At 42.0% G+C, this 26714-nt stretch overlaps 1 protein-coding gene across 3 annotated transcripts in view; it reads left to right on the top strand.

Annotated features, from left to right (window-relative positions):
- LAMA5 (laminin subunit alpha 5) overlaps nucleotides 1-26714 on the top strand; it is a 253667-nt gene that overhangs the window by 159550 nt on the left and 67403 nt on the right. For 2 of the 3 annotated variants that reach the window (XM_067468220.1, XM_067468218.1), the window contains exons 24-45: nucleotides 623-765; nucleotides 852-958; nucleotides 1437-1587; nucleotides 2563-2723; nucleotides 5030-5138; nucleotides 6424-6521; nucleotides 6709-6910; nucleotides 10955-11081; nucleotides 11428-11567; nucleotides 12035-12150; nucleotides 12802-13013; nucleotides 14210-14414; nucleotides 15160-15304; nucleotides 16611-16751; nucleotides 17869-18030; nucleotides 18814-18915; nucleotides 19011-19094; nucleotides 20023-20253; nucleotides 22713-22826; nucleotides 24088-24215; nucleotides 26148-26228; nucleotides 26377-26591. In XM_067468220.1, coding sequence (XP_067324321.1) covers nucleotides 623-765; nucleotides 852-958; nucleotides 1437-1587; nucleotides 2563-2723; nucleotides 5030-5138; nucleotides 6424-6521; nucleotides 6709-6910; nucleotides 10955-11081; nucleotides 11428-11567; nucleotides 12035-12150; nucleotides 12802-13013; nucleotides 14210-14414; nucleotides 15160-15304; nucleotides 16611-16751; nucleotides 17869-18030; nucleotides 18814-18915; nucleotides 19011-19094; nucleotides 20023-20253; nucleotides 22713-22826; nucleotides 24088-24215; nucleotides 26148-26228; nucleotides 26377-26591 — 3174 coding nt within the window. The remainder of the gene's footprint in view (nucleotides 1-622; nucleotides 766-851; nucleotides 959-1436; nucleotides 1588-2562; nucleotides 2724-5029; nucleotides 5139-6423; nucleotides 6522-6708; nucleotides 6911-10954; nucleotides 11082-11427; nucleotides 11568-12034; nucleotides 12151-12801; nucleotides 13014-14209; nucleotides 14415-15159; nucleotides 15305-16610; nucleotides 16752-17868; nucleotides 18031-18813; nucleotides 18916-19010; nucleotides 19095-20022; nucleotides 20254-22712; nucleotides 22827-24087; nucleotides 24216-26147; nucleotides 26229-26376; nucleotides 26592-26714) is intronic. The other variant, XM_067468219.1, reaches the window with a different exon arrangement.

Below are 26714 nucleotides of genomic sequence, written 5' to 3'. Positions count from 1 at the left end.
TCCCTACCCTATGTCCACACAAGATTATTTGGGTAGCTGTAGTTGCAGCCAAAGACACAATATGCTTGCCTTCATTTTTCTCAACTAATTTACTTTGTCTCAAAGAGGACAAAATAAAATAACCCTACCAGACTGCATCTTAATTCAAAATAGGTTGGAAATTTGCTTGAGCCTTCTTGCTTTCACTGTTTTGTGAAGTTTGATGCGGTACCTAAACCAGGGATTGGCAAACTTGGGCCCTCCAAGTGTTTTAGAATTCAACTCGCACAATTCCTAACAGCCCCAGGCCCGAAGCTGTTAGGAATTATGGGAGTTGAAGTCCAAAACACCTGGAGAGCCCAAGTTTGTCCATGCCTGGTCTAGACTGTGGACATTAGCACCATAATTTTTGATGCAACCCTGAGGGTGGGAAAATGGGGAGAGGTCCAAGGACCAGATAGGAACACATGGACTATAGTGAAGCTGCACATCCTATACATGTGTCCTCTTTCTGTGGCAATAGAGAGTCAGCGGCAAATTATGGTGGACTTTGGCTTTTCTGATTTATTCTCAGATCCAGGTCAGAAGTCTCGTACACTTTCCAGACCTGACTAAACATTGACTTTTCTTTTCTGAATTTTAGGCACGGAACAGACTAAACAGATTGTTTTTGTGCCCACGAAGGAGCCAGCGTTTGTCACTGTTCCTCACAACAGCTTTGGGGAGCCATTTGTGTTGAGTCCTCATGTGTGGTCGCTGATCATTGAAGCCGAGGATGTGCTGCTAGTAAGAATGGACCTCCATATTTCCCCATCTTTGATGATGATAAAACCAAGAGAAATTAAATTTGATATTTCTGCCCTTCTTTCTAGGATTACTTGGTTCTGGTACCCAGCTCATACTACGAGGCTCCTATATTGCAAGTGAAAGTCTCAGATCCTTGTACCTATAGTCCAACCACTGAACAAATTAGTCAAAAGTAAGTTTTTCATATTTATTTTTGTTGCAAATTGTGTTTGTATTGTGAATGCATCCTATACTAGCATCACTAGGTGATATGGAGTTAGCTTTCAAAGAGAATTCATTGCAAAACCTTCTAGCTGCTTGCATTTTTCTGGTATTGGAGTGGTAGTAGTATCAGGTGTACAAAATGGGCAGTGAAGGCCTCCCATTGTTTCATCTATTGTTTCATCTGCTTCCTTGCAGAGTCTATATTTATTATTATTATTATTATTATTATTGGTGATAAAGCTTTAACTGGGACATCTTGTTCTCATAGTAACTCCTTTAGGAGTGAATTTTCCTTCCTAGGGGTAGATTTCTCTCACTTCCTGTTGTCTCACCCCTGTTCTTAACTATAAGGCATTTGTAAGTCAGATGTTTGTTACTCAGTGACTGCATGTACTAGCAAGTATCTTGATACAGGAGAAAAAAAAATCAATTCTCATTCTTTCTAGCTGCCTACAGTATAAATATATGCCGGTGGATCAATTCCCCTATGCGTCAGGAGAAGAGGCTGTGTGTAAACTGGACAACAACTTACCAAGACCCTGTCCTAAGGAGAACTTCCTCGCATACCCTGAGATGGTAGAGTGTAGTGGAAGTGATGTAAGTTATTCCATTCACTTCAAACTGTTATTTAAAGCTTTTATCTCTGGGTCATACTTCCATACTCCTCGCAAAACACCACTAACATCTTTCCCAGGAAGGGATCATTTTCTAAGTTGTTGCAAATACAGTAGAGTCTCACTTATCCAACATGAATGGGCCTGCAGAACATTGGATAAGAGAAAATATTGTTTAATAAGGAGGGATTAAGGAAAATCCTATTAAACGTCAAATTACATTAAGATTTTACAAATTAAGCAATAAAACATGTTTTACAACATGATGTTTCTCAAGTCGCTTCTGACATGACAAAAAAAGCTTATTAAATGGACAGGAATTCTGGGAGTTGGAGTTTGGAGGACTGCAGTTTGAAGATGCCTAGTGTACAATATGGAGTGAGATTATTTTCTGCTGATACAGAGACTAGAATATGAACCAGTAGATTCAATATGCAAGAAAAAAGATTACTCCTAAGTATTAGGAAGCACTTTTTCAGATAAATACAAGTCGGTACGTTTTTTCCTGCACATATGGTTATGAAAAATAAATATGTTTCAGTTATTAGTTTGTATGCCCTCCAGAAGAACAGTCAAAACAAGCTTGAAGGAAGATGTCTTGCTGGCAAATGCTTTGTTTAAGTTTTCGTACTGATCTCATTTCAAACAGGGATATGAGGTCAGTACGCCAGACCTTTAACTCTCCCTCTGACTCTTCTGTTTTCCTATTGTCAAATTCTGAGTCAGACTCCAACTTCGTCAACAATGGCAAATATATATTCATCTTGAAGATTCTGGCGTTATTACTCCAATGACAACTCAATAGCCCTCTCATTTCGTTTCCTTTATATAATGTATTGGATTTATACCTTGCCTTGGATGGGATGCATGCCTTGGTTTCAGAGCAGAAATGTTTCTGAAACCAGCCTAAAATGCTCTTCTCTTTAACCCCCACCCTCCTTTTCTTCCTTGTGTGTAGGTGGAAGTGCAGCTGTGGGTTGCTATCCCTCAGCCAGGGCGGTATGTCCTCCTGGTGGAATATGCCAATGAAGAGGCTCCACAGACAATCCATGTAGCTGTGAGCTCTCCACAGCATGCTACTCAGCAGGGCACTCTTAATGTATACACCTGCAAACACAGGTAGGCTCCCTGACGTAAGAGAGGAGGGAATGCTGACACCATAGAAGAATATATTTTCTACATATGATGTTTAAATGGTAATACTACCATTATACTTCAGATTAATAGCTACCATCCGTATCCATGCCCCATGGATCACCCCACCAGTTCTATAGACATCTCGAGCAATGATCAATCTTATTTGCCCCTAAGGAACTGGGAAATAGATGCTTCTGTTTGATCTTTGATGTTTTGATTCATGTCTGATATAACAGGTTACATTTTTCATTTCATTTTAGTTAAGTTATAATTTGCTTTTATATGTTGGGTTGTCAATTTTCGTTATTATGGAGCTTTTTTCGTGTCAGGAGTGACTTGAGAAACTGCAAGTCGCTTCTGGCATGAGATAATTGGCCGTCTGCAAGGATGTTGCCCAGGGGACGCCCAGGTGTTTGATGTTTTACCATCCTTGTGGGAGGCATATCTCATGTCCCCACATAGGGAGCCAGAGCTGACAGAGGGAGCTCATCCGTGATTCAAACCAGCAACCCGTCTGTCTTCAGTCCTGCCGGCACAAGGGTTTAACCCATTGCGCCATTGGGTGTATTGTTATTATGTTCAGGCATTGAGTGTTTGCCTTTTATGTTTGCAATCTGCCCTGAGTCCCTCCAGGGAAATAGGGTGAAATATAAATCATCATCATCATTATTGTTATTGTTATTATCATTATTATTATTATTATTATTATTATTATTATTATTAACACAAAAAGATGAGTCCACAGCAAACAAGAGCACTCTGCTGGCTGTTGTATTGGATCACACGTCAGACACTTCCCAAGTGTCTAGGACTGTGTGATGTATCGGTTAATAATGCGTGCAGATCCCAGTAAGGTGGCCTTTTGCAGCTGGCAGATGGTAATCTTGTCAGAGCCAGTTGTGTTTAAGTGCAGGCCAAGGTCTTTAGGCACTGCACCCAGTGTGCCGATCACCACTGGGACCCCCTTGATTGGCTTTTGCCAGAGTCTTTGCAGTTCGATCTTTAAATCCTCATATTGTGTCAGCTTTCCCAGTTGTTTCTCTTCAATCCTGCTGTCGCCTGGGATTACAACTTTGACGATCCATTATTATTATTATTATTATTATTATTATTATTGTTTATAAAATCAGCTTTTATACTCTACTGTTAATATTACAAGACTGAGTTTGCAGTAAGTCTTTCTGAGCTGAAAATAATAACTCAGGTTTTCTCCTTTAACAAAGATTTACCAAATGTCATAAATTTCCATTCTTTGCTCTTTTGAAAAAAAATAAATCAAAGGAAGAGTGAGAACCATCAAGGCCACATCAATCACAGTGTACTTTGGTTTGTGATAAAAGACTTGGTGAAGAAATTAGTTGGCTTCTGTTATGGAAACCACTGTAATCTTCAACAATGGCAATGACCACAGTGATTGGAATAGGAAAAATAAAGGTTCCCCTTGACATTAAGTCTAGTCGTGTCCAACTCTGGGGTGTGGTACTCATCTCCATTTCTAAGCCGAAGAGCCAGTGTTGTCTATAGACGCCTCCAAGGTCATGTGGCCAGCATTACCGCATGGAGTGCTGTTACTTTCCTGCAGAAGTGGTTCCTATTGATCTACTTACGCTTGCATGTTTTAGAACTACTAGGTTGGCCGAAGCTGGGGTTAACAACGGGAGCTCACTCTGCTCCTCGGATTCGAACCACCAACCTTTCGGTCCACAAATTCAGCAACTTAGTGGTTTAACCCACTGCACAACCAGTGGACATTGGAATACACAGCTTATAATATGAGTGTGGTTGCGATAAAAAGGCAGTGGCTGGTTGTTCTGCTTTATACCATCTATGCACTTCTTGATTTGTTGGCTTATGATGGCTAGAATGATGTTAGTATTTATAGTCATTGGCTAGAAAGCACATCTTGTTTAGATTCCCTGTACTATACATGCCGGTGCCAGAAATTCAGTCCAAGAGTCTACATCCTCAGAACAAGGCATGTCTGAGTCGAAAATAGCATGGGCATCCTGAGCCCCGGTGCCCTATTTAAACAACCAGATGATGTTTATATAAATGACAGATTGATTACATTGTCTGGGAACTCCTTTTTGCAAACCTTCATTCAAAATGTGACCTTAAAAATAGGAAACGAGGCCCTGTGATATCCTTCGGAAGCATCCTCCTGCCATTACGCAAAGAAAATCAAATCAAAGGGTTATGAGGACTCTATATTAAAAACCATAAAGGAAAAAAAATATTTGGCAGAACAACCTCATCCTTGAGTTTGACCAAAAGTTTTTGTCTTGCAGTTTCCTTTGTCGTGGGATAGTTTTAGATTCGCTAAATCGCTTGGCCGCTTTTGAACTTCTCACGGAGGCTACAATCCGATTCATGGCAGATCAGGCTGATTTCTTGCTGGTAAGCTTTTGAAGTAGAGCACGACAGGTGTTACAATACATAAATAAATGAATAACTAAGAATCCACAGCAAGCCTGACAATTCTAAAGGATCTTGTATCCGAGGCAGCTCCGGATCTCAGTCCATTAAGAGTAGGCACACCTTGTGTTTCCTTCTTCCGCACTCTACCCTTGTCTTTCCCTCTTTGGTCCCATGTTCCATTTTGCAGCAGCATTGCAAATCTAGTTTTAGGAAAGGAGATATTTAGCTTAGTAAAAAAAATACCTTCTTGCCAACGATAATTTTACTAGAATGTATAATCTGTTGTTTTCTCTCAAGTTAAATATTATTTTGGCCAGTGTTAGTTGTTTGTGATCATCAACATAAACATAGCTATATGACTTTATTTTGCTGGGGATGCTGGATGGATCGTAGTTCTACATCTGTGACTAGAAAACATTTCGCTCAGCCACAGAAATAACCATTGTAATTTTTACGGTTTTTGCTTCAGATTTTTTTGTTTGTGTCTTCTTTATATCTTTTGTGTGTAAAAAGCAAAAGTTATTATCTGGTCTAATAGATTTTTTAAAAAGAAATTCAGTATTTATATTAACCAAGAAAAGAAAGTTGTCTGTGGGTTGCTGTGAGCTTTCCTGGCTGTAGGGCCATGTTCCAGAAGCATTCTCTCCTGACGTTTCATCGACACTAATGGCAGGCATCCTCAGAGGTTGTACGATATGTTGGAAACGAGGCAAGTGGGTTTATATATCTGTGGAATGTCTAGGGTGGGATAAATAACTCTTGTCTCTTTGAGGTAAGTATGAATGTTTCAGTTGGCCACCTTAATTAGCATTTAATGGCCTTGCAGCTTCAAAGCCTGGCTGCTTCCTGCCTGGGGGATCCTTTGATGGGAGGTGTTAGTTGGCCCTGATTGCTGACACCTCCCAACCAAGGATTCCCCAGGCAGGAAGCAACACAGCTTTGAAGTTGCAAGACTATTCAATGCTAATCAAACCTGCCAGTTGCAACATTCAGACTTGCTTCAAACAGGGAAAAATTCTTTCTCCCATCCTGGACATTCCACAGATATATAAACCCCACTTACCTAGTTTCCAACAGACCTCACAACCTTTGAGGATGCCTGCCATAGATGTGGGTGAAAAGTCAGGAGAGAATGCTTCTGAAACATAGCTATACAGCCCGGAAAAGTCACAACAACCCAGTGATTCCAACCATGAAAGCCTTTGACAACACAAAGTTATGTGTGATTCTCACTTTCCACCCACTTCCTCTTCTCTGCTTTTAGTACAAAGTATATCTCATTCCATATGAACAATTCACTATGGAATTTGTGGAGCCAAAGGTCCATTGCATAAGTGTCCATGGAACATTATCACCAAATAGGTAAATACATTTTAAAATATGTGTTTCTTGTTACGATTATAATGAGTTCTACTGTGAGATCTCTATCAGATTTTTTGCACTTCTGAGCAATGGCATTATGATTTTTCTGTCTCTTCTATATTCTAATAAGAACGTTGGCTTTTTGCTTGGTTATAGAACTCTTAACATTCTTTCTCTTTTTCCATAGTAGCTCCTGTATCCCATCAAGATATCAGAAAATATCGCAGTCAGTTGTCCTGGAAGAAGGGCAGCTATTACCACTCACTCCAGGCTTCCCCCTGATTCATGCCTTTAGTGTCCCTCCATTGGGAATCCCTCTAACACCCCCACTTCGGCCTCCAACTCTGTTAGATTCCTCTGCAGAACTCATCCTGCTCAAAGCTCCTCAGGTAGGTATAGGAAATAGAGGAGAAATTTCAAGAGGGCGGATACTAGAGATTATCATGGGAAAGTGGGGGTGGGGGATGAATTCTGGGGGTTCCCGTGATGTGCGAGCAGAGATATTGATGCAGATGTAATTTTGATTTTATTGTTAGTGTATTAACATTAATTAACATTAATTAATTAACATTAATTATTTTTTATTCTTCATCATTTGCCATCTGTAAGGTTTAGGGTATAGCAGTAACGTGTGTCAGTGTTCAGTGAACTGTTTTCAGTTCCAGAACAAATAATAATAATAATAATAATAATAATAATAATTTATTTATATACTGCTCTATCTCCCCGAGGGGGACTCAGGGCGGTTTCCAAGTAACATCCCCAAAACATACAAAGTAAACAGCATGATATAAAATTAACAAAACAACATAAGCATAAAATTATCACAATAACACACATATATATTAAAAATAATCCTGCCTGTTCAGAGCAATTAAAAGGCTGAGCCGAGGCTAGTGCAAACTCAAAATATGAGGGGACTGGGAATTAAGTACAGTGCTATAACAGGCTAACAACAATAGCAGTACGGGTCTGTGGCTGCTCATTTCCAGGGCCTATTAGAGGGATGACCGGGGTAATAGATAGAAAGTATAAGGACCATATTCAACAATGTTTGAGGCTGAGCTAGAACTGGTCATTCTCAAAAGCTTGTTGAAACCACCAGGTCTTCAAGCTCTTATGAAAGGAGGGGAGGGATGAGGTCTGTCTTATTTCCTTTGGAAGGGCATTCCAGAGGCAGGGGGCTACCACCGAGAAGGCCCTATCTCTCGTCCCCACCAACCATACTTGTGACGGTGGTGGGAGTGAAAGGAGGACCTCCTCAGAAGATCTTAGAGTTCGCGACGGTTCATAGAAGGAGATGCGATCACGGAGATAGGTGGGGCCGAACTGTTTAAGGCTTTATAGGTCATGACCTGCACCTTGAATTTGGCTTGGCAACTTATGGGCAGCCAATGAAGCTGTTGTATACTCCCTATAGTTTGCTCCAGTAAGGAGCCTGGCTGCTGCCTGTTGTACCAGTCATAATTTCCAGGCTGTCTTCAAGGACAGCCCCACGTAGAGTGCATTGCAATAGCCCAGTTTGAATGTAACCAAGGCATGGACCAGATCAAACCCCCCTAGATAATTTCAAAGTCACATTGGCATGAAGTCACAATGGCCAGTCCCAGTACTTCAGCATGAGGTCACAATGGCTAGTGCCACCTTAAGCAGAGCAGCATCAGCCTGGATGTGCATTGGTTAGTCTCTCTCACTGAAGCAGGCAGCAGCAGAAGCAAGGTCCTGTGGGTATAATCTCTTTCTGTTGTTCAAGTGGGACTCAGATTGTGTTGGCACTGTGGTCTCCAGTGCCTCTTGTCCTGAATTATCATCATCATAAGAGCAGAGCTTTAGCAGGCAAAGGTGGAGACCTTTAGTGGTCCACGGACCACAGTTTGGGAACCACTGTCTTAGAAGTATTGGTTATAGTTTGATTGGATCAAATTAGAACCCACTGCTTCAAATATCAGAAACAATTATTATTATTATTATTATTATTATTATTATTATTATTAACTTTATTTGTACCCCGCTAGCATCTCCCGGAGGACTCGATGCGGTTTACACAGGCCGAAGCCTCAAAACACAATACAATAGAAAACATAACACAACAATAGCAAAGCAAATCAAAACAATAAGCAAAATAACGACAATGGCAATACATCAAGACATTATTAAAACTGGTTCGGCCGGCGCAATGGGGTACAAGGTTAAAAGTGCTGAATGGCAGGAGGCACGTAGGATTAAAAGTGCGGTGTGCAGCGACGATTCGTTATGCTAAGGTGCTACTAGGACTTGGGGTGGGGATTCCTAGTCAGAGAAGGCACAACGGAACAGCCAAGTTTTTAAATTCCTTCTGAAAACAGCTAGAGTAGGGGCCTGTCGGAGATCTTTTGGAAGGGCGTTCCAAAGTCGGGGGGCCGCCACAGAGAAGGCCCTGTCCCGTGTCCCCACCAAGCGCGCTTGCGATGTGGGTGGGATCACGAGCAGGGCCTCCCCAGATGACCGGAGCGAGCGTGTGGGTTCGTAGATGGAGATGCGGTCACGCGGGTAGGGTGGTCCCAAACCGTTTAGGGCTTTGTAGGTAAGCACCTGCACCTTGAATTGGGCTCGGAAAATAAATGGCAGCCAGTGGAGCTCCTTAAACAGAGGGGTAGACCTCTCTTGATAATGAGCCCCGGTTAGCATCCTGGCTGCTGCCCGCTGGACCAATTGAAGTTTCCGAGCCGTCTTCAAGGGCAGCCCCACGTAGAGCGCATTGCAGTAGTCCATTCTAGAGGTGACCAAGGCGTGGACCACCCCGGCCAGATCAGCCTTCACGAGGTATGGTCGCAGTTGGCGCACAAGTCTCAGTTGCGCAAAGGCCCTCCCGGATACCGCCGACACCTGAGCCTCAAGTGTAAGCGAAGAATCCAAGAGGACACCCAAACTGCGGACCTGTGGCTTTAGGGGGAGTGTAACCCCGTCCAACACAGGTGACCACCCTATACCCCGATCCGGTTTACGATCGACCAGGAGGACCTCTGTCTTGTCGGGATTGATCTTCAGCCTGTTCTTCCTCATCCAGATCGACACAGCGGCCAGGCACTCGTCTAGCACCTGAGAAGCCTCCTTGGAATTAGGTGGAAAGGAGTAGTAGAGTTGTGTGTCATCCGCGTAGAGATGGCACCCAACTCCAAAACTCCGGATGACCTCTCCCAGCGGTTTCATGTAGATGTTAAAAAGCATGGGAGACAAAATAGAGCCTTGCGGGACCCCACAGGACAAAGGCCAGGGGTCCGAGCAGGCGTCTCCCAGCTTCACCATCTGGGTACGTCCCTCCAGGAAGGACTGGAGCCACGACAGAACCGTGCCCCCAAGGCCCATCCTGGAGAGACGACCCAGAAGGATACCATGATCGATGGTATCGAAAGCGGCTGAGATGTCCAAGAGAACCAGCAGAGTCACACTCCCCCTGTCCAGCTCTCTGCGGAGGTCATCCACCAAGGCGACCAAGGCTGTCTCGGTGCCATGACCAGGCCTGAAACCAGACTGTGACTGATCTAGGTAGTTGGTATCGTCTAGGAAACCCTGGAGCTGAGAGGCGACCACCCTCTCCAGCACTTTACCCAAAAAGGGGAGGTTGGAGATCGGCCTGTAGTTATTCAGCACCGTGGAGTCAAGGGAAGCTTTTTTGATAAGTGGACGAACCACGGCCTGCTTCAAATTAGATGGGAAAATTCCTTGCTCCAACGATGCATTGATAATCGGTACAAACCAGTCAAGCAACCCCCCTCTGGCTGATTTAATGAGCCAAGATGGGCATGGGTCAAGAGATGAGGTGGTCGCTCTCACAGCCCCAAGAATCTCCTCCACGGTTTCAGGAAGAACAAGCCTAAAAGAATCCCACAAGGTTGGACAAGCAGGTGCCTCCGTCACCTCTCCTGGCACTGCGATGGAATTGGAGTCGAGCTCAAGACGTATCTGGGCGACTTTACCTGCAAAATGGTGTGCGAAATCGCGACACCGAGCTGCAGGGTCATCAGCGACCTCCTCCACCGCAGGTGGGTGGAGGAGTTCTCCCACGACCCGAAACAGCTCCGATGATCTATTTGCTGCAGATGCTATACGAGCAGTCGTGAATGATTTCCTGGCCACCCGTATAGCCACGGAGTATGCCTTAAGAGAGGCTCTAGCCCGTGTTCGATCAGACACATCTCGAGATTTCCTCCATTTGCGCTCTAGCCCCCTTCTCGTATGCTTCATCACAGCCAGCTCCTCGGTGAACCAAGGAGATGGCCTGTCACGACACAACGAGATGGGGCGTTCAGGTGCGATCGTATCTAACGCCCTGGCCATCTCCCCATTATAGAGAGTTACCAAGGCGTCGATAGAATCGCCAGGCTCCAAGGCAGGAAGAACCCTAAGATTCCTTCGTAATAATGTTCTAAATTGTTCTCTTTGTTTTATTGTAGACAGCCATTGTGCTAAATGGCCACATCCAGAGTTTGGGACGGTATGCTTTCATCTTGCATTGCTACCAGCCCAGTCACCCAACTTTCCCTGTGGAAGTGTTGATCAATGGAGGACGGATATGGCAAGGTAAGGGACCCCGGATTTGTGATGGGACTCAGCATAAATGAGTAGCTTTTCAGAACAACCTAACATGCATCTGAACTAGCCAGATCTGTGAACAGTGTTTCCTACCATGTACACACACAAGTTTGAAAGACTGAACAGATTTATTCTTCGTAAAGGCAACTATGACATATATTGGGATTCAAAGCATGGAAGTTATCATGAAGTAAAGGGTTACCATTTTCTGTTAAGCAGCTTTTAGGACATTTGGGTGAACTGAAAGTAGGTAAACAGGAGTGTCGGTAATGTCTGAAAGCAAAACCAGATATTCTGCAGTTGTCCAAATGGTATGTACTTTCTGGCTTTTCAGGACAAGCTAATGCTACTTTTTGCCCTCATGGATATGGTTGTCGAAGTCTGGTGGTGTCAGAGAATCAAATTGTCCTGGAAGTTACCGATAACGACCTGAGTGTGATCATCCGTGTGCCAGAAGACCGGCACTTTTGGTTGGTACGTTCCCTAGCATACATATCTCTGGTTACATTGATGAGGATCGACTGCAATAACAAATGAGGAAACTTACAAAATGTTCTCCCCAGTGGATACAATAATGCAAGCCAAACCCAAACTCAAACCAAACTTAAATTCAACCCCATTCATAAACTGGCAGGCTTTTCCTTCTCTTTTTGTATCACTTTAGAATTAATCTTCAGTCTGAGCAAAATTAAAATTGTTCTACACTTGGGCAGTCAAGCAACTCAGTGTCTTCTTCCGTTTTTCCAAGGGAAGCAATTTGGGCATCTGTGCAAGTAAACATCAAAAGTGACTACTTACGATATATATGTCATTATCAGAAAAAGGGAAGAGGAAGAACTTAGGCAAGGAATTTATGAAAGGAGACTTACATAACTTGAACAATTGGATCTCCATTTAGGTTTGCTATTATTTACCATGAGATCTTCTTTGTCTACTTACAGGATTATATCCTTGTCGTTCCTGAAGACAGTTATGGCTCCAGTTACCTTTCGGAGGAACCACTGGACAAATCCTATGATTTCATCAGCAACTGTGGAGTCAATGGGTTCTATATCAAGTGAGATAGAAATGCACCTCACTTTCCTAATTTTGCAACCCCTTAAACAGATGAGCCTGTAATTTTATGTATTCTGTGCATATATAATTTACCTGCCCAAATGTAGAACTTGATAATTGTTATGTCATCGGGGTGAGCTATAAGGGCTTATTCTCATCAGGGGAGCTTGGCCTTCATTTTTTTGTATCCCTAACTCTCAGGTTGTAAATAAGAAATCCCAAAATAGGACACCCTGTTGTTTTAATGAATGAATATATATGTCCCAGTATTTATTTATTTATTTATTTATTTACAGTATTTATATTCCCCCCTTCTCACCCTGCAGGGGACTCAGGGCGGATTACAGTGTACACATATATGGCAAACATTCAATGGCAATTTGACATACAACATATACAGACATACACAGAGGCTATTTAACTTTTTCTGGCTGCTGGGAGAGCTGTCGCTTTCATCGTCCATCTGCGACACTGATGAAGTACTTCCGCATTCCACATTCCCCACATGCTTTTGTTGGAGTGCTTTGCTGGAGTCTTTTTTATGGCCTCATAAATTAGTTAATTTAGCCTCCCCACACAAGGTGGTACCTAATTTTACTACTTGACAGATGCAACTGTAGACCCAATGAGCAAATGTTTGCTTTTTCTGCAGCCCTGTAACATCATCCAAGTTCTGCCAGGACTCGGCCATCTCGATCTCTCTCTTTTACAACAATGGGGCCCAACCTTGCAATTGCCATGAAGCAGGTGCCATCAGGAGTCAGTGTGAGCCATTTGGTGGCCAGTGTGTTTGCAGGTCAAATGTCATTGGGCGAGAGTGTTCCCGCTGTGCCACTGGCTACTGGGGCTTCCCCAACTGCAGGCGTAAGTATTTCCCTTCTGGGGTGGGAGGGAAGGTATACCATTCCAGGCTGATTTACCTACAGCAAGCTTACAACAAGTTTCAGGATTCATATTCAGACCTTATTAGCTAGGAGTATTTGGATTATTATGCAGCTATTACATGAGTACGTCAGACACAGTGATGACTTTGGTTACCGGTTTTTGTTTCATTCACAGTCATGAAGTTTGTTTTGAACCGGATCTTTGTATTGTCGAAGGCTTTCATGGCCAGAATCATTGTGTTGTGAGTTTTCCAGGCTGTTTGGCCATGTTCCAGAAGCATTCTCTCCTGATGTTTTTCCTGCATCTATGGCAGGCATCCTCAGAGGTTGTGAGGGATCTGTTGGAAACTAGGCAAGTGGGGTTTACATATCTATGGAATGTCCCTCTTGTCTGAAAGAACTCCTGCAATTGCAACATTCACACTTGCCTCAACCAGACAAGAGTTATTTCTCTCACCCTGGGCATTCCACAGATATATAAACCCCACTTGCCTAGTTTCCGATAGACCTCACAACCTCTGAAGATGCCTGCCATGGATGCAGGCCAAACATCAGGAGAAAATAATCTGGAACATGGCCATACAGTCCAGAAAACTCACAACAACCCAACATGATATTTTCCTGCATTTTCTTATTGCAGAATTGTACCTATGAAAGAAAATATGAATGTATGAGATATCAATGTGAAATGTGATAGACAGAAGCTTGAAAATAGCATCCAGCTCATAAAGAGTTGCAGTAAATTTCTAGCACAGCTTCCTGTTTGTGTATTTATCCATTGTAAACCTTTCACCTAGAAAAATATCATCAGACAGAATCAGTAGCAGTGCACTTACCCATTTTGTGCTCATTAACACTTTCAATTTTGGAATAGGAAACATTCATAAATAGACCAGCCATGGTCCCCGCTTGTCAGAGAGCAGGAGAGATGAGGTGTTTTTTAAGCTATTAGCCCCAATTGAAGAAAGAGCCTGTTAAGCTTTCCTTGACATATTTTATACTCTGAGAGAAGGGGTACAGCATAGCAGCTGTAACTTCTTTAGTGTCACTTGTATCTTACATTTCCTAGCTGAGAGACATAGAAAGGTCATGTGGTCTTGTGTTGTAGGAACAGGAAGCAGGGTGTACATTTGTGCCTTCTTTCTATGGAAAATACCTATCTGTTTTAACTTGTAGCCTGCAATTGTGGAATACGCCTGTGCAATGAAGTGACCGGACAATGCATCTGTCCCCCACGTACCATTAAACCTGAGTGTATCGTCTGTGAGCCCCAGACCTTTGGTTGTCACCCACTAGTAGGCTGTGAGGACTGCAACTGCTCCAGTCCTGGGATTCAAGATCAAATGGAACCAGGATGCAACATAGATAGTGGGCAATGCAGGTAAGTATTCTTGGTCATTAGTTATGTGAATAATAGATCAGTAGGATTCCTACAATGTGGTGGGCATCTGTTTGAGCTAATTTAATGCCTCCCTCCATTTCCCTTCTGTTTTCCTCTACAGTCCCTCTCTAAATGACATTGTGTCACTTCTTACTGCCGTTTTGAGAGGGACTAAAGAGGAAATAGAGATATCTGGGGATAGTACAGGGTTCTGCAGGGTCATAGCCAGAAAATTTTTTTAAGGGAGGGTTGAAAATTTGGGGGGGGGGGTTAGGGTCACGCTGAAGCAAAGAGCACAGCAGAGGGCAGAGCAGCCTTCAATAGCCTGCAGCTCCACCCCTGTCAACCACCTCCACCAAGTCTGGCCTCCTTAATGAGAGCATTCACCCCCCCCCCCCAACTTGGTTGCTTCGCTACATCGGCTATTGCTGCAAGTAATGACAGTGTGACTAAATTGTCAATATTTGCTTGAGATAGTGCTTGCAGTTCTGGAGGGACTCTTAATGTTTTGCGTCTGTAGTATGTATAGGGGTAGGATGGGGATTTTTTTTTCATGTTTTGAGGGACTATGTATGGTTTTGAGCAAAACAAATTCTCAAACATTTAAAAAGTGGGAATGGACTTAAAGAACTGGTTGGAGACTCCAAGAGCCAATAAAGTTGAGGTCCACAGTCAAATATGGCCTGTGGGAATGTAATTTTGAAATTGTTCAAAGAATGCAAGTCATGAAACATGTCTCTTCCAGATGCAAGCCCAATGTAGTGGGACGTCAGTGTGATCTCTGCGCACCAGGCTATTATGGCTATCCAAACTGCAGGAGATGCGATTGCCACGAGGCAGGGACAAAATCAAGTGTGTGTAATCCACTTACTGGACAATGCCACTGTAAGGTTAGTCTGGTGCTCTGTATCATTCTTGCCCGCCTATCTGATCTTGGCTGCTGGGTAAATGCTGCTTAAGGGATTGGTTCAGATTTGTGATCTTACTGTCCAGTAGTATCATTCTTGTAGAATAAAATGGACTGGATTGGTATTTCTCTATCACTTCTCTTCTCTGGGGAGCATGAAGTATTTAGCAGTGACAAATGCAAGATACTCCACTTAGGGAGAGAAAAAAACTGAAATGCAAAGATACAGAATGGGGGACACCAGGCTCAACAGCAGTATGTGTGAAAAAGATCTTGGAGACCTCGACGACAACAAGTTAAACATGAGCCAACAATGTCATGCTGCGGTAAAAAAAAGCCAATGGGATTTTGACCTGCATCAATAGGAGTATAGTGTCTAGATCTGGGGAAGTCATGTTACCCCTCTATTCTGCCTTGGTCCAGCCACATCTGGACTACTGTATCCAATTCTGGGCACCACAATTGAAGGGAGATGTTGACAAGCTGGAATGTGTCCAGAGGAAGGCAATTAAAATGATCAACGGTCTGGAGAACAAGCCCTGTGAGGAGTGGCTTAAAGAGCTGGGCATGTTTAGCCTGCAGAAGAGAAGGCTGAGAGGAGACATGATGGTCATGTATAAATATCTGAGGGGGAGTCACAGGGAGGAGGGAGCAAGCTTGTTTTCTTCTGCCCTGGAGACCAATGTCGTCAAACTATAAGAAAGGAGATTCCACCTGAACATTAGGAAGAACTTGCTGACTGTGAGAGCTGTTCAGCAGTGGAACTGTCTGCTCCAGAGTGTGGTGGAAGCTCCTTCTTTGATGGGTTTTAAGCAGAGGCTAGACAGCCACTTGTCGCGGATGCCTTGATTGTGAATTTCCTGCTTCTTGGCAAGGAGTTGGACTGGATGGCCCACAAGGTCTCTTTCAACTCTATGATTCTATGTCCATGCAAACTCCGGGAATGTGTCCCCTATAGTCACAAGGATCATATTATAAATCAGTTTGTCGTTGCTAGCCTTCATGAAAAAAATTAAAAATTTAAGACAGGGCCATAGCATAATGTCAACAAAATGCACAGGTAAAAGCTAGCATGTCCAAGCTACTGAGCAACAATGCATTTTTGCAGAATACAGCTTTTACCTATATGAGCTCTGATGACTTGTGAATGGCAGGGGTCTTGAGCTGCCTGTGTTGAACACAAAGAAAAAAACAACCTCCTCTTTGTTTGTTTTTTTCACTTTCTTCTACTCAATAGGTACATGAAAAAAACAAGAATGCTCTATTTTATCTCTTTTAACTATTTACAGGAAAATGTAGAAGGTCAAAGGTGTGACCAGTGTCACCTGGGGACCTTTTCTTTGGATGCCAACAATCCAAAAGGCTGTACCAGGTGCTTCTGCTTTGGAGCAACGGACCGCTGTCACAGTGCTGAGAAATATCGCGTGGAGGTAAATGGGAGGACAAGGGGCTGAGAGTTTGGAATTGTAGCTTTAATAGATGCTGCATATTCAGCCGTGGGCATAGATGAGCCCATGACTGAATTGCCCTTTGGAGATAATTCCCCATCAAAGCCAATAGACAATAAAGTCCAAATATTGTGATTTGTATGACAAACCAGAGCTCACATAATGATTTGAGTGTTGATCTAGAACTCTGAGACTAGGTTCAAATTCCCACTCAGCCATGCAAACTACCTTAGACAAGTCACACTCAGCCTAACAGGAAGGCAATGAAAAATTAGTTCTGAGTAAATCTTGACCTTGGGTTGGGGTTGACGTGAAGGCTCATAGTCCCAACAAGAAGTACTTTATTTTGGTGGTCCTTAATCTACCACTGATCAATTAAACATTATAAAATAGGACTTTGTTCACATATTGCGAAGGTATGTGCAGTGTATTGTCGAAGGCTTTCATGGTCGGAATCACTGGGTTGTTGTAGGTTTTTTCGGGCTGTATGGCCATGGTCTAGAGGCATTCTCTCCTGATGTTTCGCCAACATCTATGGCAAGTATCCTCACTACCTCTGAGGATGCTTGCCATAGATGCAGGCGAAACATCAGGAGATAATGCCTCTAGACCATGGCCACACAGCCTGAAAAAACCTACAACAACCGGGTATGTGCAGTGTTCTGAATGAGCAAAGTTTCCAACCAGACACAAGAAAAGCCATATTGAATCATACCAAAGGTCTGCTTAATCCAGATTCCTATTTCCAATAGTGGCCAACCAGATTCCTTTGGGAATCCAGGGAAGGACAGTAAAACAGGTGATTATGATCTTGAATATTTTAATACAAAAGTGATCAGACATATACTTTTACAGATTCTTAGCTACAACCAGTGCTGCATCATAACAGACATCTTTCGTCCTTTTTCACATAAATAGGATGTCAATGAATGCTGATCAAGGGACATTAAATGTTGGTAGAAAGACAGATGTCAGGACCATGGTTTTGAAAATGACTTATTACAAAAACGTTTTGAAGCACCTGAGCAGTCTTGCATTGATGTATTTACTTACCTAGACAATTCAGTGTTTCTGAAACATTTCTTTATCTATTTCTTAGTTTATTGATATGAGTGGGTGGAGTTTGTTGAGTGGAGAGCGTCAGGAGGTCCCAACTTTCGTCAGTTTGGAAGATGAGATTGTTCGTGCGGATCTTCGGAATTTTCTTGACTCCTTCCAGGAACTTTACTGGCATGCTCCCAGTTCATATCTTGGAGACCAGGTAAGTGACAGTGGCCCTGGCTGATGTTAGTTGTCCCTCCATCCCATAAAGTTTGCCAGTGGCTGAATTATGAGTCAAAATTAAGGCCAAAATCCTGTTGGTGCACTGCATTGGTGGTCACACCTGTAATACAATTGTGTAGATGTGTTGAGGGAAGGTAGTCAAAATTAGCTGGACCAAGGGCCATCTAACACCTCCAAACAAAGGATTCACCCAGGCAGGAAGCAGCCAGGCTTTGGAGCTGCAAGGCCATTCAGTGCTAACCAAGGTGACTAATTACAACATTCACACTTGTCTCAAGCAAACAAGAATTCTTTCTCCCACCTTGGACATTCCACTTGCCTAGTTTCAAACAGGCCCCTCAACTTCTAAGGATGTCTGCCATAGATGTCATTGAAACATCAAGAGAGAATACTTCTGAAACATGGCCATACAGCCCAGAAAACTCACAGCAACCCATTTATGCTTTTTCCTCCTCTGCAGCCCTTTCTCCCTTAAAGGTCTAGTCCTATAGATTGGAGGACATTGGGCAATGATACATATGTAAGATCTGTAATGTAATACCATGGAGTTATATTTGCTCTCTGCTCATTTAATTATGCCAGTACTGCTGCTTTGTGTTATGTTTGAGATAATCATGTAAACTACTAAAAACAAACTTCAAGAAATGCAGTGCTTTGCTGAGAGAAACCTGTGCAGAAATTGACCTAGAATCTTGATTTAAGGAGTCAAGGTTTTAAGAATTTCTAAATGAAACGTGTTGTTGTTTGCCCCCAATTGCAGGTTTCATCGTATGGTGGGTACTTGCGCTATCAGTTGCACTCAGACACTCGGAGGGGCGACGTGTTCATACCGGTGGAATCCAGGCCTGATGTGATTCTCAAGGTACAGTTTGCATTGCCCTCCTTCCTTGGGATAAATGGTACTCCATAAAAAGTGCTTCAGTTTAATAGTTGGTATGTCTTTTGTTCCTTTCCTAGGGAAACCAAATGAGCATTATGTTTCTTGAAGGCAACTATCCTATTCCTGGAGAGACTTATGAAGGGCAACTCCAGCTGTTGGAGGTCAGTTCAGATTGACAATAACATGCAAGCATTGAACCCATTGGTTGCTGTAAATTGATGCACAGCTTGAGCACATCTTATCTGGAAATCCAAAGTACAAAATTGTTCTTATAGGTAGCTGAAATAGTGACACCTCTGCTTTTTGATAGTTCAGTGTCCTCAACCTTAATTTCATGCATAAAGTTATTGAAAGACTATGTATAAAATGTCCTTCAATTTGTGTATAAAATATATATGAAATATATATTTCGTGTTTAGACTTGGGTTCTATCTTCAAGATATCTCCTTAGACATATACACACAAATACAAGTATTCCAAAATCCAAAAACCTTCTGTTCCCAAGGAATACTCAACCTGTATACTTGTATCAGTTTATTTATTTATTTATTTATTTATTTATTTACAGTATTTACATTCCACCCTTCTCACCTCACAGGGGACTCAGGGCGGATTGCATTGTACATATACATGGCAAGCATTCAATGTCATAGACTCACAACATATGTAGACAGACACACAGAGGCTATTTAACATTCCAGCTTTCATTAGGGTTTCCTGGCCACCAGGGGAGCTGTCACTTTACTGTCCATTTGTGACACTGATGAAGTACTTCCTTATTCTTTGCACACTTGCTGGAGATTTTTATGGCATCGTAAATTAGTTAAATTAGCCTCCCTGCATAAGCAGTACCTAAATTTCGTACTTTTGGGCTGCAAAGGTTGACAGCAAGCTACACAAATTGGTCGGAAACTCACTCCGACCTGGGCTGGCTTCAAACTCATGACCTTTCGGTCAATAGTGATCTTAATGCAGCTCACTCCCAGCCAACTGCGCCACAGTTTCCATAATGCCCTCTGTGTATTGTTATTGTATTTTCTATTTATTCTAGACATGTGCTAGTTCTTCAATATAGCTTGTCTTCCACAGGGTAACTTCAGACACACTGAGACACACAACCCTGTTTCCAGGGAAGAGCTTATGATGGTTCTGGCCAACTTGGAGCAGCTGCAGATCCGAGCTCTCTTCTCCCAGATATCGTCATCAGTCTCCCTTCATCGAGTGATACTGCAGAGAGCAGTAGAGACTGGTGGAGGCATTCAAGCCAGCAATGTGGAGCTTTGCATGTGCCCAGCCAATTACAGAGGAGATTCTTGCCAGGTAAGAAAATATTCATGTCAGGATTTTTGCAGAGCACTCAAACCCTGCTCAGATTGCACAGATTGGGATTCCCTTCCCAGATGACATTGTTGGAACTTATAATCAGATTGCCCATGCTTCATTCCATTACATTGCAAATGTCTGTGACAGGTGTGGAAAAACTGGGTTGTTGTAAGTTTTTCAGACTGTATGGCCATGTTCTAGAAGCATTCTCTTCTGACATTTCACCTACATCTATGGCAGGCATCATGAGATGTTGTGAGATCCTCTGAGGATGCCTGCCATAGATGCAGGCAAAACCTCAGGAGAGAATGCTTCTGGAACGTGGTCATACAGCCTGAAAAACTTACAACAACCCAGTGATTCCGGCCATGAAAGCCTTCGACAATACAGGTCTGAAAAAGATGAGTTTCCATGTTAAGGACCATTGAGGGATTGATTGAAAATAGAGCTTCCAATATCATAATGCTGCCACACAAATTTGAAGTACAGCCCGTTTAGAATACATTGTGCGGGTCTGTCCAGCTCTTGTGAAGGTTGGAGAAAAGTACAGAAAGTGGCTACTAAAATAGTCAAAGGGTTTGAGCTGTTCCCCTATATGAAAAAGTACAGTGTTCAACCAGCCAAGCATTTATTCTGATCTGGTAAAGCTTTTGATATGTTATTAATAGATAATAGACATGTCAGTTAGATGCTATATACAGCCTCCAGATTCAGAGAGATTATTTTAGTATTATTTCAGCTGCTACACAGCAGCAAGGTTGGAGGAGAGCAAGCAAACAAGCAATTTCAGTCCTTCTAGCAGACTTCCTGGATATATCTGGCTAATCTGGGTCTCCACAGACAATAATCCTGGATTGGATCTAGTAAGGAAGCCTTATGGGGGCTGCTTATGAGAAGTCTGTCTTTGTCAGGTTTTGTGACAATACATCTTATTAAAAAACAGGTTTAGATCCCCATTGCCCATCAATCTATGAAATTAAAATCTTCAATAATGTAAGAATTTGCAGCATAATGTCTTGATGTTGAATGTGTCAGAGTGCAACAGAAACTTTGAAGCATAGAAGAATGGACACTTTGAGACTTCAGTAAAAGCAAACGTATAGCTTTACTGAGTAGAGCAAATATACAGCACACACTCGCATTGATGCCCAACCAAAAAGAACAGAAACAAAACAAAAGCAGTCTCTGACCAGGCTTCCTCACTAGATCCATTTCAAGATTATTTTCTGTGGAGACCCAGGTTAACCAGATATATCCAGGAAGGCTGCTAGGGGGACTGAAATGGCTTGTTTGCTCGCTCTGAGCATTATGATGGAATAACCCAAACAGAAAGACTTTCAGGTAAGCAACAAGCTGGGAATTCAAGGAAGAACTTCTAAGTGTCTTCCGACTACAAATGTCTGCCTACTGATAAAGGTTTAAAGTTGGACAGATTACACCTTATATGCACCCTTGCCTAGTTGCTGAACATCTACCTTCACTAATCTGCTGTTTACCATCTTCACTCCATAATTTTAGTTGAATTTTAAAGAGATTTTAATGATATAATATGTTGTAATTGTATGTTGTAATTGTATGTATGTTATGTCTTGTTTGTTTAAATTGCTTTTATAATTTTTATTGAGATTGATTATGATTTGTTATATGTTATCCTTGGCATTGCATGTTTGCCACTGTGCTTTATTTTTGCTGTTCCTTCATTATTATTATTATTATTATTATTATTATTATTTGAAACACAACAAGATGAGTCCACAGCAGACAAGATAACTCTGCTGGCTGTTGTATTGGATCACATGTCGGACATTTCCCAAGTGTCTAGGACTGTGTGATGTATCGGCGAATAATGCGTGCAGATCCCAGTAGGGTGGCCTTCTGCAGCTGGCAGATGGTAATTTTGTCAGCGCCAATTGTGTTTGAGTGCAAGCCATGGTCCTTAGGCACTGCATCCAGTGTGCCGATCACCACTGGGACCACCTTGACTGGCTTGTGCCAGAGTCTTTGCAGTTCGATCTTTAAATCCTCATATCATGTCAGCTTTTCCAGTTGTTTCTCTTCAATCCTGCTGTTACCTGGGATTGCAACATTGACGATCCATACTTTGTTTTTTAACACGATTGTGAGGTCAGGAGTATTGTGCTCCAAAACTCTGTCAGTCTGAATTCAGAAGTTCCAGAGTAGTTTGATGTGTTCATTTTCTGTAACTTTTTCAGGCTTGTGACCCCACCAGTTCTTTGTCGCAGGCAGATGGTATTTGTGGCACAAGTTCCAATTAATCATCTTTGCAACGGTGTTATGCCTCTGCTTGTAGTGTGTCTGCGCGATCTTCTTGCAGCAGCTGAGGATGTGATCTATTTTTTCATCTGTTTCCTTGCAGAGTCTACATTTGGGATCTGATTTATTATTATTATTATTATTATTATTATTATTATTATTATCTCCTTTTTTGCTCTTAGGAATGTGCTCCAGGCTATTACAGGGATACCAAAGGTCTTTTCCTGGGAAAATGCATTCCATGTAATTGCAATGGTCACTCAGATCAGTGCCTTCCAGGATCTGGACTATGCATTGTAAGTACACCAAATATTAATCTCACTAAATTTTACTAAAAGAGTTCTCCTTTGAATCATATTAAATTTAGACTGCATAAGCTCCAATTGCTCTTATATAGGCAAAATAATGTTTTATTATCCTTTGTAATGAAATATGATTACCATTGTGTTTGAAACTATATTGGGAAGTTTCTTCGTCTGCACACAAGACTCTCTTTAAGAGTATTCTCTTACACATAAGAGTCCAAGTAATTACATTTTCCATACTTCTTGTTCTTCAGTGGTTGAGACCCTTAATACTCTTTTCCTCTCTCCATCAGTACATGGGTTATTTTGAAGAAAAGCTTGGCTGGTTTTCTTTAAAGGGAGAAGTAACACAGAGTGAAGGAAAGGAAAAAGAAGGAGAGATAAAGTAGAGTCTCAAGATTTTTAATTGTGTGCTGCATTTGTGCAGTAACTCTATGGAGACTAAGAATGTATATATATTTAATAAATCTCAGTGCTATGAAACATGCACCTAATAACCGCATTTGGGGGGGGGGGGCTGTTTGCCGCAATGGGTTAAACCCTTGTGCTGCTGAACTGCTGTCCTGAAGTTTTGCAGTTTGATGCTGCGGGTCAGGGTGAGCTCTCACTGTTAGCCCTAGCTCCTGCCAACCTAGCAGTTCAAAAGCATGCAAATGTGAGTAGATCAATAGGTACGGTTTCTATGGGAAGGTAATAAAGGCACCCATACCAGCAATGTCACTAGGAGGTGTCTACGGACAACAGGCTTCTTAGCTTGGAAATGGAGAAAGAGCACCATCCCATGGCTGGAGTTGAGCACCACCTCCAGAAGCCGGAGATGAAAGGGAAAGCCTTTACCATTGTTCTGTGTTTTTGTGTATCATTGTTATTTCACTGTATTAAAGGTATTGAATGTTTGCCTATCTATATATGTTATAATCAACTCAGAGTCCCCTCAGGGAGATAGAGCGGAATATAAATAAAGTGGTGGGGTTTTTTTGTTGTTGTTGTTATCAGTGCTATTATTACTAAATAGAGTGTGGAGAGGATTCAGAAAGCTATTAGGACACCAGCTCATCCATTTCAACAATGATCCTTATTACACCTACTTCTGGAGAAGAAGAATGCATATCTGAGGCCAATTCATTTTTCTTATGGAACACCACAGGGCTAGGCAGAACTTTAAAACCATAGCGAGCTTTTCTCATGGAGATCATGAAGACAAAAACTATCTGCTGAATATGCTGAGTTAGTTTATCTTGTTTATGTGCAGAACTGCCAGCACAACACAGAAGGTGACCACTGTGAAAGTTGCAAGAATGGTTTTGTGGGGAACTCTTCGCTCAGCGGGCCTCTGCAGTGCATAGGATGCCCCTGTCCTCTTTCAGTTGCATCTAACAAGTGAGCCTCTTCTCTTAAGCATGTTGTTCTCATTTAGCATATGTGTTTGTGTTAACAATAATTTGGCTTTTAAATAAAGGGAAGGGGGGAAAGCCACTCATATTTAAAATTATTCCTTTGTTCTTTCACTGTCTTCTCTAAGAATATTGATATTTTTTCTTCAGGTAACAAAAGGAGGAAAATATTGAGCAAGTTTAGGGTTTCATTCATTATCAGTGTTAATTCCCTGAACAGGAGCATTGCATAATGCAGTATTTTGTTGTATGTCTTCAAGTTGTTTCTGACGTATGACAACTGTGGAGTTTTCTTGGCAAGAGAGCTTTTGCTTTTGCCTCCTCCTGAAACCAAGAATGCGTGACTTATTTTAGGTTCCCCTTTGGGATTACATGACTGAACAGAGATTTGAACCCTAGTTTCCAGTGTTTCAGCCCTTAATCTTTCTTTGTTATCCAATATTTTCGCTTATCCAACGTTTTGCTGGCCCATTTATGTTGGACAAGCGAGACTCTACTCTATCTTATTTTTAACTAAGACTACTCATTTTTGTCTCTTGAGAGCATGATTTAACACCAAATATATTTTATGGGAGGGTAGATGTTTTTTGGGAAACTGAAATAACACTTCTGAAGATCTGCTATGTATTTTGTGCATTGGCATAATCTTTGTTCCTAACAATTAAAAGAGATGACCAAGTTTATCAGTTTAACAGCTGAGAAACCTAATTGCCTTGCCTGAATACAAGTGGATATATATCACTAAAGAGAAGATTGACTCAAACAAGTTTTTAGCTCTTCTCAGGAAGATCATACTTTACAAAAAGGTTATGATTTTCCAAATGGTAGTGAATGCCAATTAAAATCCCCTGAAGTCATCCTTTCCAAAAGGTTTTGGTGATTCTGGATTCCCCAAAAGGTTATGGATGCCTTTAATAATAATAATAATAATCATCATCATCATCATCATCATCATCCTTTATTTGTACCCCGCTACCATCTCCTGCAGGACTCGGTGTTGCTTACAAGAGGCCGAGCCCAAAGTACATCATTAACAAAAACACAACAGACAACAATATAATGCAACAACAAATAAGCAAGCAATAAAACAGTAACAAAAGCACAACACTGTTAAAAACCTGTGGCAGGGCCAAATGTAATGGTTAAAATTCTAAAAATGCTGAGCATGTCCAGGTGAGATAGAATGGATATTTTGGGAATAGAAGGGTGTGCAGACAATTCTAACTCTCTCATAAAGTGCTTTAGGGACAATTGCTTGAGATTCCTTAATCTGGGAAGGCACACTGGAACATCCATGTTATTTATTTATTATTTATTTGCTTTATTTCTATACCGCATTTTTCAGCCCTTAACAGGCGACTCAATGCGGTTTACATGGTACAATTATCAAACAGTGTCAGTGCAATTAAAACATAACAATGCAACAAACAGGATCAACAGCATCAATCCACAACAATTAACAATCAACAAGACAGATCAACAAAACAAACATAACATAACGCCTCAGTTGAAATCAGATACGTTCTCATAATCCTTGTGCCATTCCTATGTTCCATTTTCCGTCTTCCTATGATTGGTTGCACTGCTTAACCAAACGCTTGTTCATAAAGCCAGGTCTTAACCATTCTCCGAAACGTCAGCAGCGAAGGTGCCTGCCTGATGTCTGCCGGTAGGGCATTCCATAGCCGAGGGGCCACCATGTTTTCAAGCTCCTTCTGAAGACTGCCAATATTGACTTTCCAAAAGTTTGTGCCTTTTCCAAAATATTCACTATAAGATAGCCTCCTGCGTTCCTTAAGATCTTACTTTGTGTTATAATAGTTTTGTGGACAGGCACTGACTGTAATCTAGGCTATTTGTTTTCCTTATTAGATATTAAATACTATTCCCCCTCTGCTTGTCTTTTTTTAAACTTCAGCTTTGCCATTGGATGTGTGCATAAAGGCTCTTCCACTCAATGCCTTTGCAAATCTGGTTATGCTGGAGTTTCATGTGAACGGTAAATATCAAGGATCTGCCAGCTGGTTGTGCCGAAGGTGGTGTAAATCAGTGTTACTCGAAGAAGACATAAGAGCAAGGTAGTGGGGACGTGGGGCAGTTGCTGTGCTTTTGTCACTCTCTTGAGAACCTACTTTTCCTCCCCACAGTTGTGCTCCAGGTTACTATGGAAATCCACTAGTGATTGGCAGTTCCTGCCAGCCCTGTGACTGCAGTGGAAATGCCGACCCAAATATGCTCTTTAGTGACTGTGACGCATTGACAGGATTCTGCACAGGATGCATGTACAACACTGCAGGGCCACGGTGCGAGGTCTGTGCCCCTGGGTTTTATGGTGATGCCGTGGTGGCAAAGAACTGCACTGGTAAGTTTGCCTCAAAGGTGGCAACTAGCCACACTTTGGGATCCATTTATGAAGCCTCAGGCAAAAGAACATTCTCATATGAAGAAGCACAGAAAATAGGAATATGTTCTAAACCAGGCATGG

This window comes from Anolis sagrei, chromosome 4, assembly GCF_037176765.1.
Source record: "Anolis sagrei isolate rAnoSag1 chromosome 4, rAnoSag1.mat, whole genome shotgun sequence".
Taxonomy (NCBI): domain Eukaryota; kingdom Metazoa; phylum Chordata; class Lepidosauria; order Squamata; family Dactyloidae; genus Anolis; species Anolis sagrei.
This window is presented reverse-complemented; position numbering and strand designations above follow the sequence as displayed.